Raw genomic sequence first — 17,276 nt, 5'->3', positions numbered from 1 at the left:
AATCTAGGACAGGGTTAAGTTGCTCATAGTTCTGTTCAATAGTTTGTGCTTTCCTCTGTTAGGTATGAGTAATGTAGGGAAAAAACAATTTTCCTTTTATCCCTATGAGTTGTAGGCTGACACCCCTATAATTATGGGCAGATTAACAGGGGGGAAAAAGAAATTTCATTAACATGTAGAACCAAGTATATGCTGGAGATACCCAGGAAAACTGAGTAACCCAAAGAGGTAGCTTTAGAACTTGGACTTAACTACCATCTTAATAGGGAAAGGGGTGGGAGAGAGAGGCCTCTTAGGAGAGCGTAAATGGTCTTAGGAAGGACAGGATGAAGGGGTGACCTGTGAGAATGTTCGTAACTTATTCCCTGTATAAGGTAAAGATAGCATCTAGTATTGTGTGAATTCCCGTATCAAAAAATTAATTCACTAATACTGACCCATGTCAGGGATATACATTTGTTAGAAGTACAAATTAAAAATAGTTTGGAAAATGCGTTGAGGTTCTCTAGCACTAGGGTGAGGAGGAATTCTCAATTGCTTACTATTCCTGAATGCAAATGTCACTGGTCGTTGAGATAAGCCTTTTATTCTGGACTTAGTTTATGATATATTTGTGCACAGTTAGAGAGTAAAATTCTCAAACCTAACACATTAGCCAAAAGTATCTCAAGGACATATGTATAAGAAAGGTAAAAAATTGAATGTATTTACATAGTTCCTTGCCAGGAAGATGAAAATGTTTGAAGTAAACACTCTAGGAGTTGAGATTAGATGGGAATACTAGAGATACAGGTGGCATGTGAACACTTCTCACTCGGCTCTGCCTTAAGAAAAACAATGATCCGAAACGTTCGCTAGTGCAGTTACCGTCTTGGAGCCCTGAACAGCCAGCAAAGGTGCCAACTGCGATCCTGAGACAGACGCTCAACTTGAGCCTGCAGTTTATGTAAATAGCCTTAGTCCGGATGATAAATGGGTGACTTGAGAAAATAAAAACCTCTGCCCATGGAAGTCTCTTTTCAAATGAGAGACGTTTAATCCCAGAGCCACAGTGTCCTGGCAGATTTCCCATATTCAAAACCAGTACATAGATATAATGCCACTGCTTTGTCAGCCGCGAGGAGCGGGACTCTGGAAGGTAGCTGTGAAGAGCCAGAGAACACTGCCATCTGGTGGCAATATAAAATCACTACTAAAATACACTCAACCTCCCCCCCCGTGCTTGAGAAAGCATTTGTTTACAACCTACTTTTTAAAGCAAGAGCACCATGACATGATATTTTAAATCAAACACCACCTGAATAATTAGTTACCATATTGTTATTATTGTTTTGCAAGTTCCTTCCTGTGTTTTGTTCTACTGTTTTGCTTTTCCTCTGATGTGTGATAAAACCTCAAGGACAGATGTATTGTTTTTATTCTGTTTTGGTTCTTCAGTTTTCCCTACTCATTATTTTCTAGTTTTCAGAAACTGGAATAGACCCTCTAATTACCATAAGGACAGTGTAACACTACATTAGGAGATGAAGATGAATATAAAGGGATGAATAAAACGGTAAATAATTAAAGTAATCTGAACATAGGTCTGAAAATGGTGAGCCTGTAACCTAGACTCCAGCCTGGTTTGCCTTTGAAGATGTTGTTTAATCCTTTTGTACTTGAGTTTGGTTTATTAGCATTGACTCTCATCGTTTCTCTGTCTGCTGAGTTTCAACTTGGCAGGAATGACAGACTATGTCCTTGTGTAGAGATGGTAATGTAGTTAAAGTGTTTATATAATCCCAGGGCTAGATTTTGCTATTATAAAGATCATATCAATAAACACTCAGCTCTTAAATATCCCTCATCATCAATTTTACTCTTTTTTTCACTGAATTTCTCTCTCTTCAAAGTAATGTGTGAGTTGAGGCATTTTCTGCAGAATTTCAAATGTTATGTATGTATGTGTGTTTGTGTGTATGTGTCAACTCTACTTCATATGCAATATTCTCTCAGTATGAATTTAAGATCTCTCCACTTCCAGTACAAATTATATAGCATAAAATTAATTTCCTCTCAATCCGATACTTTAGACATGCATGACAAAAACATCAAAAGAGAAATGACATTTCCAAATTTTTGGTTATTAAGTGAAATGTCATATGTAGGTGGAAAAGGCCCCTGGATCCAAACATCCTTCTCTTCTCTCTTTATTCCCCTATAATTAACCAAGAGCCAATGCCATGATGGATGGCGAGCTTGGCCACATTGGAGGATCTGGTCTGTGTTACTGTCTACCAACAAATCCTTCCAGGACGGTCCAGATCTAAATGACTGGATCTGCTGATGAATGTATGTAGTTTGATGAATGTATGTAGTTTGATGAATGCTTGGAGGCTTAATGCCCAAAAATCTTCAAGAAGAGCCCCTCCTAGCCAGCCGATTTCCCTGAAGTTCTTTGGGAGAAACATGGATCATCATTAAATAAACGTCTCCACATCCCGCGTCCTAGAGCGGACACCACAGAGTTGCCCATGTGAGAACCGAGTGCCTTACATCAGAGGAGCTGCCCTGTGACTGTCCTTTAGGGCTTCCAGAGGCGCTCAGTGTGCAGGGCAGACTGTTTCTGGTCTACAGCACAGGGCCTCTGGAGTGCTGTGTCACCTGTTCAGATGTCGCGCTGATTCTTCGAGCTACTGCTCATGATCCTCAGCGCTGACTGTGAACACTCCATGTGGGCTGTTATTCAAGTGCTCAGCCTTGTTGTTAGATTGCAACCTCACTTCCCGAGCTTCCCACTCCCCTCCCTGCAACACTGTCCAAACTACAGCTTCTGGTGTAGAGTCAAGACTGAAACTCTCCTCCTCTGAGACCATAGGGGATTTATCCATGTCATCCTAGCCGAGTACTAACCACCAACCTTACCTTTAGGCAGATGAGATGATTTAAGAAACTATAGCCTCACATTGTACATATTTTCTAGGGTTGTTTTGCCTGTGAGTGGGCTTTCCTTTAGGTGTTCCACTTGTTTTCTTGAATTGATAGTTAAATCTTTTTCTAATATGTTTTTATTGATTTTAGAGAGAGAGAAAGGAGAGTGTGACAGAGATAGAAACATTGATGAGAGAGAAATATCAATTGGCTATCTCCTGCACACCCCCCACTGGGATTGAGCCTGCAACCTGAGCATGTGCCCTGACTGGGAATCAAACCAGCGACCCTTTGTTGCATGGAACGATGCTCAATCCACAGAGCCACACCAGCTGGGCAATAGTTAAATTTTGAAGCTTGATAGGTTTAGATTTGATTTTTTTGGAAGACTACTCCATAAACAGTGCTGTTTATTTTTTATCTTGACATATATAACATTTGTTTTTTTGTTGGTGGTGGTTTGTTTTTAATAAAGTTAGCAACTGTTGATGATCACTGTTAAATCGTAGGGCAGTTTTGGCCACTCAATCTTGATTTTGCTTCTGGAGACAGCTAAGCCTGGGCCCCTGCTGAGAATACAGTGTTTATATAATCCCAGGTCTAGATTTCAGGAAGTTGCACTGTACTACAGATTCGATGAGCCTGGTCAAGGTGTTTGAAAATTGTATTTTCTAATTCAAACAAAACCAAATCTCACAAATATTTTGAAAAGTATTTTTCAAAATTAAAAAATTTAAAAACTCAACCTGTTGATTAAAGGTTATATTACTAAAGACACCATTAAGAGAGTGAAAAGGAAAGCCACAGAGTAGGGGAGACTATTTGAAAAAAACAGATAAAGGATACTGAAAAGATCTTGTATTCATAATATATAAAGAACTTCTACCAATCAATAACAAAAATACAGATAGCACTATAGAGAAGATAGGCAAACATCTGAAATTACTTCACAAAATAGGTACTTCACAGTTACCAATATAACATTGAAAAGCTATTTGATCACATTAGTTACCTGGGAAATATAAATTAAAACCACAGCAAGATAATATTATAGAATCACTAGAACGATTCTATACGTACCCTATGACTCAAAAATTAACATGCCTACAAAAACATAGGCATATATACACCTGAAAGAAAAATGTATGCACTAAGTGATGTGTACAGGAATATTCATAGCAGCATTATTTGTAATAGATAAAAAATGGAAACAGATCAAATGTTCTTCAATAGCAGAGTAAATAAATAAATTTTTGTGTATTCATACAATGGAATATTCTATAAAATTATGGTTAAAAAGAAAAAAGCCAGATACAAAATAGAATATACTCTATAATTCAACTTACAAAGGTTTCCAAACGAGAAAGAGAACTAATTATGATATTAGAAATTAGAAGAAGAAAAAAAAGAAATTAGAACAGCAGGTGGCTTTGGGGAAGAGGGGTTGGAAATGTGACTGGGTTTAGCATGAGGAAGCTGTGGGGGGGGGTATTAATATTCTATTTTCAGATCTGAGTAGTAGTTACATAGGTGCATTCAATTGTATCAAGTCATTGAGCTGTTCTTATTATTTGTGCATTTTTCTAAAAGCATTTCATACTTCAGTAAGTAAATTTATTAAAATATTGTACTTATGATAAAAGCAAAGGACAACTGAGTGGTATTTTAAAAAGTAGAACTGACAATTTTCACACTTCTAGTATTGCTCCATCAGCCATATTAGGAAGAGAGAGAGAAAAAAAGATGATGAATCACGCCCTTCAAGATGTCAGCCAAAAATTTGAAATTGCCAAGATTGAAATGAAGATTTACAAACACTCAGAACTTTACCATATTTTTATACTGTATTATGTGATATTAACAACTGAGAAAATGAAGCCATGGTGATTAATAATCTATTTTAAAGCTAAGCAACAAAAATATAAAAACGATTGTCTATAGTCTTTCAGTACTGCTTATAAATATGTTATACTCAAGCCACTACTTCATTACATTTAAAATTTACTAAAGTTAACATTAACGCTTTAGAGGTTTGTTTTTTACAGTGATAAAGAAAAAACAACATATTTCTGAGTAAACCGACTCTTCCTAAAAATGGACAAGTTAATACAAAGAAGTAATGTGCTGACAAATTAAAACCATTTTTCTGAAAATACTCTCAGAATTTTTTATAAAAAAAAAATGCAGACGATTTCAACATGCTAATATATGAAACAGCCATAAATACTTAGTACGCACAAAGTAACTAATATTATTGTTATTAATAACAATAATAAGCTATTGTTATTATTGGAATGAACAAGTGACTCCAGTGAGAGAGATTTTCTATAAAGTTGCATAGGGCTCAGTTTTTCTTGAAATATATGTTATTATATTTGTGCGATTGTGTTTTAAGAATGAAACCCATGAAAAAAGTTTAATGCATTGAAGAAGCCATTATCTTCTTCTTTAATGACTTCTTTAGTGAAAGCATTGCTTTATGGATAAAGTGAATAAGTTCAACTACTATATAGCAGCTGCATTGTCTAGAATTTTAAAAAGTGATCCTCAAGGAAGCTTAGGGAGATGCATCTACATATGAAATATATTCCCAGTATTATTATAGGCAAGTTACTGCAGCAAATAAATAGTTGCCAGAAGTTTACAAAGTTCTTCAGAATGTTTTGAATATGATTCATTTATAGAAACAAAGTTGTACAACAAAAGTGCAGAAACCTCATGGCACTTTGGAGATGAGAGGTGACTGTGGCTCTCTTTTGTTCCACATAAAGATTTACCAATTATTTTATGACAAGTCATTTTTCAGAAAAATTAAAGATGTTTAATATTGATACTGGTATTTATTTTCTTTAAAAGGGTGTGTGTTTAAATGGGTCTACCTAAGTCCATGATAAGTGCCTGTCAGTAGTCTGCTGCCTAGAGAAACACACACATAAACACTTGAGCTGGCCCCTTAAATTAAAAGGGACAAAAATAATTATAATAAAAGAATCTTTCTATATAGAGCATTTGAAAATGGATTGTAATGAAATAACTATAATGTAATGTGCTTTTTATTTCTGAAAACAATTCAATGTATATAGTAGAACCTATAAAACCTCTCATCTTGCAAACTTTACAAACTAGGAAACACAATTTCTAACCATTCATAAAATCTTCCACAGAATTTCCATGGGCTTTAAGTGCAGTAGTTAAAATATTAATTAATTAACTACTAAGTCAAATCTGTTTAATTTTTAAACACAATTTGACATCAGGGAAGATAGGAATTTCCTAGCCAATTTCAACAACTTTGCTAAATTAGTAGACATTGTTGTATCATGACTGATAGCAATTAACAACATACTTTTATTTTTCCATTTGCATCCATGTGACTTTGTGAAGCAGCATGTTTTAGTGGTGACAATTATTAAAAGCTCAATATATGAGTCAACTGAATTATGAAGCGAACAATTGGATTGCTGTATCACAAAGTATTAAATCAAGATTTAAAAAGTAATGAAAACTATTCAACCATTTTTCTCAATATTATTAATATGCAAAATAAAGTTTTATTTAAAATATTTTTACTTTAATTTATTTTAATGTTTCTACTTCAAATTTGTTCTATAATGTGCATGATATCTTAGTAGAGTAAATGTACATATACACGTATCTCATTTGTGGTTCATGCTTAAAACTTTTATTGTTAAGAGGATACAATCAGAATAGTTTAGAGATCACTGGTTTAGAGGTTGGAAGGAAAGAAAAAAAGATGGTAAAGAAGATGAGTGAATGACAATTCAAGAGATACATAAAGGCCCGACTGGCTGACTCAGTGGTTGAACATCGACCTATGAACTAGGAGGTCATGGTTCAATTCCCAGTCAGGGCACATGCCCAGGTTGTGGGCTCAAGCCCCAGGTGTGGTGCATGCAGGAGGCAGTTGATCAATGATTCTCTCTCATCATTGATGTTTCTATCTCTTTTTCCCCCTCCCTTCATCTCTGAAATCATTAAAAATATATTTTAAAAAAGAGAAAGATAGAAGAACAAGGCTACAGTGTTCCTGGAAACTGAGGAGAAAATTATTATTTAATTTTTAAATGATGAAGTGGTTAACAGAGTTTTTTGCAGCAGAAAGCTCAGGAACTATGAGGTCTGAGAAAAAAGCCATGGGATTTATGACTGATGATTAGAAAGTTATTGGTGAAAATATTTTTAGTCAAGTGGTAGGAACAGAAACCAGATGCTGTGCAGTAAATACCCGATAATCAGGCAGTGGGAGGAACGGAAAACAAACGAGCGGGGAGAGCAGATCACTCTTACCAACGCTTGGCAGAAAGTGAACAAGGCGAGGGGAGGCAGTGTCAGACACTGCACTGGGCGCAGGCAGAACAATTGATTAAGTAAGTCAATAGGAAAGTGGGAGGGAACGCATCACAGTCAAAGGAGGAAAGGGAGGGGCCCATTTTGTGAGGTAGGTGAGAGATCAAGTGCACTTCTAAGAAAAGACAAAGACAGCTGTGGAAATGGATTTCCTAAGGCCACACTGTCAATGAATTAATTAAGTGATTACATTACTTCCTAAAATTGAGGAATGCTAGGTTGCAATTATGAGATAGACAAAATAGAAAAAGATTTGAAATATCTTCTCTGAATCCCTCACAAGAAACTGAAGCAGGGATCCTCTGATAACTGAGCAAGATTGAGGACCTGGATGTCTCCAGTCAACATGAATTTAAGTCAGAGTCAAATTAGTAAAATTACAGGACTGTTTATTCTATTACTATTATTGTTGTTAATTTTACCAGCAGTGAAATAATATTGTTATTTTATTATTAATATTATTAACCTTACTTTTGGAAGGTGAGAAAACAGAAAGTGATTTTTAGGGACTGGCAAAGAAAGTAGAATGGAAAGTGAGGATCTTATAACCACAGTGAGAAAATTGTTAACAAGTTGGCTATAAGGACTCTGTAGGTAGAAAAAAAAGTGAGGCAAGGAAGAGCTGATAGGCAGAAAAGAATTAAAGACTGAGAGGGAAGAGCAGTGTTAGTAAGTGTGAGCACAGAGGAAAGTCTTAGAAACCAAGGTCTTGATGATGGAGAAATTCTGAGGGACAATGAGGTCCACGTTCTGATTGCACTTACAGGAGCCTGAAAAAGAGTAGAAAAAAATGTTCTATTAGATGTAAACCATAAGGACCTCTGATGTCATGCTGGTAGAGGGATGACAAAGAGGAGGACATGAGATGAGGAGGGCATTATGAGCACATGCCCTCTGTGCAGGGGGGGATCCTGGAGACGACTGTAGGGTCATTCTGTAGAACTTTAGAGCCGGTCTTGGATGGTGGTGTCAAACAATGCTTCATAAAGTGGTGGGGAATAGGCTGGGTGTGCAGGAAGCAGTGAGAAAGGCAGCCTTCATGGGAGAGGGTTACAAAAAAATGTTGAGGTGAGGAGGTGGGAAGCAGCCTTCAAGGACTACGTCCTACGTTGGGCCCCTGTTCACAATAGCACGAGCTTTTTAATTTAAGCAACACTTTGGTGGCAAGAATGCCACTTAACATTTCACATAAAATGAATGCTCGAAGAAATAGTGAGACGAATCCTACCCATTAAAAATGGTTTCTAGCTCAAATAATAATATAGCAATGTTTCAAATCAGGTTGCCAGGATGGATACCTCTCAAAGACTCATGTGAAAGGCTCTGTTTTAATACCCAGGTTAAAATAATTTCAAATGTAATTTTTAAGGAACGAATTTAGAATATTTTTTTTCTAGATACAGAACTGTTATATGGTACACTGCAGTTCCCATCTGCCATCTGCAGCAAGAGTTGCTCTGCTGGACACTTTCCAAATGCTATGCACATGTCCACTGATTCAAGACTAATTTCACCAAAAGCTAATCTAAACAGAAAATGTGTCTTATAGTTTATTCTACTGTAATTTCTATTTTTATAATTTAAACTAAGATTAATTTTCCTGCCCTTTGGCCACAGATTAAACCTCACACAAAGTGTTATAATTTGCCAATTAAAATAGGAACTATAGAAGTTATAACAATAACCATCCACGTGAATTGATCATCTTAAGATTTACAAGAGGGCAAATAAAGTAAAAGAAGGTTTATTGATACACGCAGAGCTATTTAGTCTTCACAATACCAACATTGTAAGTGAACCAGCCTTGGTATTTTGAAGGGGATGCACTTGTTACAGCATCTTTAAAACAGCAACCCCTCTGCATGCCTGTCCATGATCTGGAGTGACAGTATGGACATCTTTGAGGGCAGCCAGACTGCCTGTTTACCTTCTTAAGAATAACGATTGTAGAGATTAGCTGTGCATTCTGACTGCATTTTAAAATACAAATATATTGGTTAAGCATTGGCTCAAGTGTCCATTTTATCTTTGGCTAAATTAATAGAGATTAGAGTAGCAAAAAGCAGATTGAATTGAACTTAGCAAAAGGTGTGAAGAGCTTCTCTACCATGAGTACTCTGAAACAAAATTCTTAAACTTGTTTTGCTCAAACAAATTGTGTGATTATATCGAGTTTTTCCTGCATCCAGGAGCTAGAATATAATTTTTCCTAAGAGGGTAGTCAAATCAACATCCAATTAGGATGGCGGGACTTCTAGATGTTAAATTGTCTAGTTCCCAGTTGGAGTAGGAGAAACAGAGGAAGATGCAACTGAAATATTTGAATACTGTAAGTAGGTCTCTTCCTTTACTACACAATATGTCCTTAAAACGTGTTTGACTATTAAGACATAAAGTCCTCTCGATAGTATATGAAGGATTTCTTTCCCAAATAAGATGGTAAGATCATTGAAATATAATGCTTGTTAAGCTCTCTAATCAGAGTTCCAACAAGGAATGGGTCTAATCCCAACAAGTCCAGCAGATAGAGGAAATCTTTAAAGAATTGGGACAGAAAGTTTTTATCTTTTCTCAGGACTATTTAGGAAGCAGACACAGGCATTTTCTTTCCTGTGGGTCAATTGCCTCTTCTCCAACCCAAAGGAATGGACAGGGCAGATAGAAAAACCTCAATTCTTTTAAACATCTGAACTTCTGGTGGTACTTGGAGCTGGAAGAGGAGAGAGAGATTGTCCCATCTCTCAACTACAATTGGGCCCAAGAGTGTCCAAATGTCAAACCACATGCGTGCACCTGTAAATGCTGCTGAGGCCCCCAATCAACTGCCAGCTCAAAACCCAGCCAGCATGATCCCCTTTGAAGAAGAAGGTGTGCATTGGCAAGAGGTCAAGAGCGTTGGCTAAGAGGAGCAAGTGATTCCAGCAAGGAGTCTCACCAGGGAGGGCCACAGTCTAACGTTTCAGGAGAAGTGAGAGAGAAAATGTGCTTCTAAGGAGCCCATAATATAAGGCCTGCCAATCACAGGCCTGGGCAGCCTCTCTGCAAACAGCCTCAGGCTGCAAGGGACAGGAACGATGTCAATGACAGCTTGTCTTTAGGACTGGGTGGAACAATCTCAACGTCATGTTTTTTCAGTTGGTATAAAGAACGTTCTGTGCAGAACAGACAGCTTATGAGTATAGATGGATAACTGTATAAAAATTGGATAACCATCTGAAAGAGACGCCTGTTTTTATGGGTGATCAACTTTAGATTATTTTTTCATTACACATTCTCGCTTGTTTAAACATTTTCCTCAGGAAAAACAACAACAACATTTGCCTCTATTTATAATGCACAATGAGAATATTTTGAGATTTTTTTTAAAACCCTTGATAATCTCATAAAGTATTTACAGTGATACAGCTATATAACAAACAAAAAGAGAAAACACACACACACACACACACACACACACACACACACACGAAGACAGATTGCATGAGGGTTACATGGTCTCCTGGAATGATAATTTGATGTGCATCGCAAACCTATATTTCTTATGGTTGGGTTTTCATCTTATTTATTTATTTTAATACGGAGTTTCTGAATTTCTGTTTCTGTCGTTCTTCATTCAAGTAGAATTTAATTCTGAGGAAGAAAGTTACAGAGAAATTTCTTCCCAAACATCACGTGAATTTACTTTTCTGATAAAATAAAAAGTACAGGCCTGAAAGGAGCAGTTGTTTATATAAGCAGAGGAGGAGGTAGTTTTTTCAGTCTGTTAGGAGGCTGAGTGATTTTTTACAAAGTATAAAGTGAAGTACATTATCTAGGATAGTTCATGTTGTTTTAAATGTGGATGATATTTAGTCCTTGGGCCAAGACAGGCTATATGTGGCTTTCTGAGGAAAGGCAAGCTTTCTGTACCCTTGGGGAGAAGGGTCACACGTGGATATAATCATGCACTGGGAATCTCAATGAACGGTTTGCGAGATGAGTGATAGATATGAAGAAATCTTTTAATTTTTTTCATGGACATCTTATTTTATGGAAATGTTTATTTGTTCTTTTCTTTGTTCATGAGAAAAATACTCAGTACCTTGTAATTGAATCATTGTTTTCAGCAGGAACACTAAAAGCAGTACGCAAACTACAAGCCAAGAAAAACATGAGAGTTGCTTTTTATTAACAGACAGGATTCTAATGACTCATTTCTAATGACAAGTTAAGTGGAAATTATACAAAATAAACAGGATTTATTTTTAAAGTACAACTCTAGAGTAGTTACAAAGGCCTGATGCATGCCAGTTCAAATTTATTGGTGTTCTTCTTTATTCTTTGCACACATTTTATTTTTCTCATTTTCTTCTGTACCTGATCTTCAAGTTGAAGGCTTGACATCTGTAAAGCAGTGCCTGACATAGAATTTTATTTCTTTCATTATTGTCAGGCCACAATCTTGTGCCTCAGTAATATAAAGCAACTGTATATACATACTCAGTTCTCAGGCCCTCACTTTCCCTTTTATAACCATTCTTTGATTTATAATTTCAATATATAGTGACTAATCTAACTTGAACCAGAGACGTATATGGAATATTATATGACTATAGTATTTGCAACAATTGCATCAATGAGTTTATTTAAAAATATAAGATTTTCAATATGTATTTTAATGACTAAAATAAGTTCAAATATGTGTGCCTTTCTACTATATAATGACTACTGTTAGTGACTGTATATCATGCTTAACATATGAACATGTGAGTATGTAGTAGCCATTGATAAGCTAGACAAAGAAAAAGTTGTAAAACTTGAGTCTATATTATTCAAGCATTTCTCCATTTATTTCATACTAGAGGCCCGGTACATGAAATTTGTGCACTGGAGGGGGGTCCCTTAGCCCGGCCTGCGCTCTCCCGCAGTCCGTGAGCCCTCGGGGATGTCTGACTGCTGAGGAGGCGGGAGAGGCTCCCGCCACTGCCACTGCACTCACCAGCCATGAACCCGACTTCTGGCTGAGCGGCACTCCCTCTGTGGGAGCACACTGACCACCAGGGGGCAGCTCCTAATTAAGTGTCTGCCCCCTGGTGGTCAGTGCGCATCACAGTGACCGGTCATTCTACTGTTCAGTCGATTTGCATATTAGCCTTTTATTATATAGGATGTAGTTATTTGATACCTACTGTATTTAAAACACTGAGATAAGAACTGAGAACATTGAATAGGACAGAGATAGTCCTTATTCTAGTTGGCTTATATTTTTAACCAGAGAGATAGACATTAAACATTAATCCAGGTGTTATTTCATTGTATTGTGAAAACTGCTTTGCAGTACAGGGTGCTCAGAGACTAGAACACAAAGGTCTGGCTAAAGTCTACATGGCAAGGGAAACCTTGAAGGAAGTCTTGAGTTTGTGATAATGTTCTAGGTAAATGGAATAGCCACGCCTTACATCGGGAAGGAAGAATGGTGGGATTGTAGAACTAAATAAAGGACATTAGAGTTGGAGTCCAGAGTGCTTATCATGTTATACAAGCTCTGCCTGATCTTGTTTCATAAATCTGGCCCCTCCCCTGAGTTATAACATGTAGTTGGTAAATTAAGCCATATAATTGTTGAAATTATCTAGAGATGGTTAATATAGATAATTAGATCAATAACAAAACCTTGAGGATCACTTAACAGTCAATGGAATCCAAGAATGAGTAGTCAGAGTGGTAAGAGGGACACCAGAAACAGGAAAGGGAGTGACCAGACATGTTAAATGCTGCAGAGAGATAACAGGGTAATGTCTGACATCTGGTTTTAGAAGTAAGATGGATGCTGCATAGAGAGAGAAGGGAAAAGAGCCTAGAGGGCTGGTGGATATAGAGAAAGCCTGGCAATAAATTTATAAACTCATGGTGAGTAATGGACTTACGTTTTTGTGGGCTGTGGCTGAGTCAAATGTAAACAAGTATAGTGGTTTGGTTCCAGGAAATACCAACACTCAGACTCTGACCTGATTTGTCACTGGAAGTGTCACCAGGATCCCTCCTTTTGTCATTAGGAAAGGAATTGGAGAATTATTTACCCATGATGCACCACACTGTATTTTAAATCTCCGCTTAAACAATTTAAGAAATTCTGTTTGAACAATTTAGAGCTTGAGACTATGTGAGTCCTGCTTGTATTCTCACACTGCAGCCAGGATCTGGGATAACACAGATGAATGGTTGTTGATGTGCTCATTATCTATTGCCACACGGTGCTGCCTACTCGCCAGAAAAACTTAAAGGCATACATCCAAAGACAGTTATTTAGTTCCTGAGGCTGTGGAGTTCAGCTGACCTAGGCTGGGTTTGCCCAAAAGCCTGGGGCTCCTCTGGCTGTGATTGTCTCATCTCGGATGACTGGGATGACCTGAGTCTGCTCTCTGTCCTGGTCAGCATCCAGCAGGCCGGTCTAGGCATGTTCTTATGGCAGAATGGAAGAATAAGAACGAGAAAAAACAATTATGCAAGCATCTGTCAAGTCTCTGTTTGTGTTGATGGGCCAATATCATCCGGGTCCAGAGGAAGTCACATGGACAAGTCAAAAGTCATGCCGAAACCGGTTTGGCTCAGTGGATAGAGCGTCGGCCTGGGGACTGAAGGGTCCCGGGTTCGATTCCGGTCAAGGGCATGTACCTGGGTTGCGGGCACATCCCCAGTGGGAGATGTGCAGGAGGCAGCTGATTGATGTTTCTCTCTCATCGATGTTTCTAACTCTCTATCTCTCTCCCTTCCTCTCTGTGAAGAATCAATAATATATATATATATATAGTCAGAGTATGAGGGCACTGAAAAAATGACAAGGACAGGACCTGGATACAGAGAATGGTAAAGGATTGGGGCCATAACGGTAACCAGCCCACCACACTGAATGAATATATGAATGATTGGATCATAGAAAAGCACTAGGAGCACTGGACTAAGGGTCAGGAGACATATCCCAAAAGCTCAGCACTGTTTATTTTGTTAATTTGGGTGAATCATGTAATTATGCTGGACCCTAATTTTCTTATTGGTCTTTTCCAATCTTTAAAGCCTTTGATTCAAGCTTTCAATGACATTTTTAATGAATTTAATGCTATATACAATCTGTAGAAGGAACTTAAGAAAAGTTGTTCATCGTGCTGTCCTTTTGTAAATTAACATGGCTATGTGGATAGCCCCAAACGGTAATTATGACTTTGTGAATCTTTGACTATTTTGTAATCACATTCAAACTGAAAAACTTCTAGTCGGAATTTGGGTATGAAACATAATGCTGAAAGTTCACTTTCTTTTTAGGTCTTAATTTTGGCTCCTATTTGATGATTCTTTGAAGCATACAACATACTAGTACAATATCAAACACTATATGCCATCTCACACGCGAGATGAGTTTTTGGGTTTATTGATGTTATGCTTTAATAATTCATTGTTATGATAATTTTTTTTGCTTAAATTGACTGGAAGAACTTTGTCAAATTTGCATAATACTGATACAAGTGTGATTTATTTTTAGGCAGATGTTATGATTTGTTTTATAAAAAGAATGACAATAATACAGAAGTGAAATCTCTTCATTATACAGTGTGTAATTATGCAATATATAATGAAATGCAGGGTTATTTACTATAGGGATAAAAACTGAGCAAAATATTCTAAATGAAGAATACTTTATAAGATTCACAAGAAGAAAGTAACATATACAAATGGCCTTTGGAAATGACTTTCCACATCTGAGATGTCTTCTTATACTAGTCACTTAGAGTGCCACAAAACTTCCACACCTAGGTTACCAAAATATATGGATGAAAATGTAGTTTGTAACTCCCTTTGACACATAAGAATGTTCTGTTCCAGATATAAGAAGTAACTTGCCATTTGATAAATGTTTATCCTTGTAACATCCCTGGGAAGCATTTATTTTGGACTGATAATTTACTTGTAAAATCAATCACTCTGGCCTGTCTCATTTCAGAGTCTCCGTGTAGATATATCCAAGAAACTTCATTCCCATCAAGCTGGCCTGGATTCAAAAGTACCAGTTGGTTGTCAAAATGCTTTGGCTGATCTGGAGAGAGAGAGAAGCAAGAGTGGAGCAGCGGCAGTAGCAGGCACCGATGGAACCACAGGTCGTTAGCCACATGATGGGGGCTTCAGCCACCTCCGCGACAAATGCACAATATACAGATTCTTACAGTTTTGTTTGGAATATATAATTCAAAGTGACTGTCTGACCTGAAAATCTCATTGGAATATAGTTTTAAATGCAGCATAATATTGAACACTCACACTAATGCTAGGTCTCTTCATTGCTTTTTATTAGATTTTTCTCACTTATGGTTTTCATGGCCAAGGAAGTACTTTATTCTAAGACTGCTTGTATTATCATGACACTGACATTTTAAAATTTTTGCTAGGATTAATGTCTTGAGGTGAGGTTAACATAATTGCGATGTTTCTGTTTAAAGAAGCGTCAGCTAAGTAATCTAGTGCAGACTTGAAACATCACAGCTTAGTTTATAGAAAGAGTGATCTGATAGTTTTCACCTCTACTGAAAGCAAAACAGGAGCAAGTGGACTTGTGGAGATGTTGATAGCATTCAATTAAGCCACCCAGTCTAACTTCCATATTGTGCAAACCTGAGATGAGTTAGCAAGGGAATTATTTTAGGCACAGCAAAGCAGCTCAATATCTATTAAACGTTATCTTTGAAACTTTACACTGCAGTTTGTAAGAAAAATGAAACTGTAATTATTCTTAAGCATATGGTTTGTTTCTTCTCCCTCCTTATCTGGTTTTGTAGGGAGCGCTCTTTCTTCCTCCAAGGGCATGTAAAAGTCACACTACTAGATAAGAAGTCTCCACAGTGTTGCTGCTGAAACTCTGTACAATCTGTTCTTTCATGTAGTTAGCTTACTGGCTTCTGACACTCCCATAAAAATATCCCATGGAGCTTTTCTTATTACCTTTTCATTGACTCTCTCCGAGTGATAAAAATGAAATTCTGTAAAGGGCTTTGAAAACCATGCATATTGCTATTCCTCCAAGTTTCAAACACTAACCAAGTACAACTGGACAAGAAACAGCTACTACAGGAAAAATTGCTGCAGTGTGTTGAGTCTCAAGCCATCATTAATTTATAGGAAACTATCTTTTTCCCTAAGATGATGGATCCTAAAAAGTACCAGATAACACATTCCTGCAATCAAAGCTTTTGTTTCAGTTATAGGAAAATTTGTCTGACCTATCACTGTGTGTGCATCTTCCTGGGAGAGTACATTGCAGCCCCCGCTTTGCAGCCTGAATAAATAGTTCAGAGTATATCACAGTTCAGGGCAGGCCCTGTTTCAAACATATTGCCTGCAAGTGACAATTTAAGGAAAAATATCTTTGAATTAAAGTATAGGTTCTAGGCAAGACTACCTAATTTTATTCAAGAGAGTAAAATGAACTGTTACTTAGGTTAGGTAATCTCAACATGCATTTTTCCCCCCCATAAATTATTTAGTATACTCATCTGACCAATGTTTTCATTTGCTATCCCATTTGTAATCACAATACATCACAGAGTCGGTCTCCATTATGAACTGGAGTGGTTTGACAATTCCATATGTGAAAACACAAAAGTTAAGTAAAGCAGGAACATTAGTCTTCAAATTTCATTTACCTCATGTAATATAGTTTATGTTTTTTGGTTTAAAATAGAAAGACTCATTGTCTCCCTACTGAGCATTTACCAGACTTGGAATGAATTCTCATCTCTGAACAGCCACCACTGTGGAGTTCAGATGGGCAAAGGGCATCCTTTCTGAGCTTCCCTCTCTTTTTACTACTTAGTCACAAGTCGGTCATTTTCCAAACTCTCTCTGGTGAGAGTGCCAGTTTTAGAATCTTTGTAGCATATTATAAAAAACGAAACAAAACAAAAAAACCTTATTAGGACAGGGTTCCAGCTTCTGTAGTTTTACTCGTTCTGTACACCTAGATCTTTTTCTTC

At 37.2% G+C, this 17,276-nt stretch overlaps 1 protein-coding gene across 1 annotated transcript in view; it reads left to right on the top strand.

The window, feature by feature from the left end:
• The window catches only part of THEMIS (thymocyte selection associated), a 135,469-nt gene that overhangs the window by 107,174 nt on the left and 11,019 nt on the right, over nt 1-17,276 (top strand). The window contains exon 5 of the mRNA XM_059700285.1: nt 15,254-15,407. Coding sequence (XP_059556268.1) covers nt 15,254-15,407 — 154 coding nt within the window. The remainder of the gene's footprint in view (nt 1-15,253; nt 15,408-17,276) is intronic.

This window comes from Myotis daubentonii, chromosome 6 (genome assembly GCF_963259705.1).
Source record: "Myotis daubentonii chromosome 6, mMyoDau2.1, whole genome shotgun sequence".
In the NCBI taxonomy this organism is placed as follows: domain Eukaryota; kingdom Metazoa; phylum Chordata; class Mammalia; order Chiroptera; family Vespertilionidae; genus Myotis; species Myotis daubentonii.
Note: the sequence above shows the minus strand (reverse complement) of the source record. Positions and strands in the feature narration are given on the sequence as shown.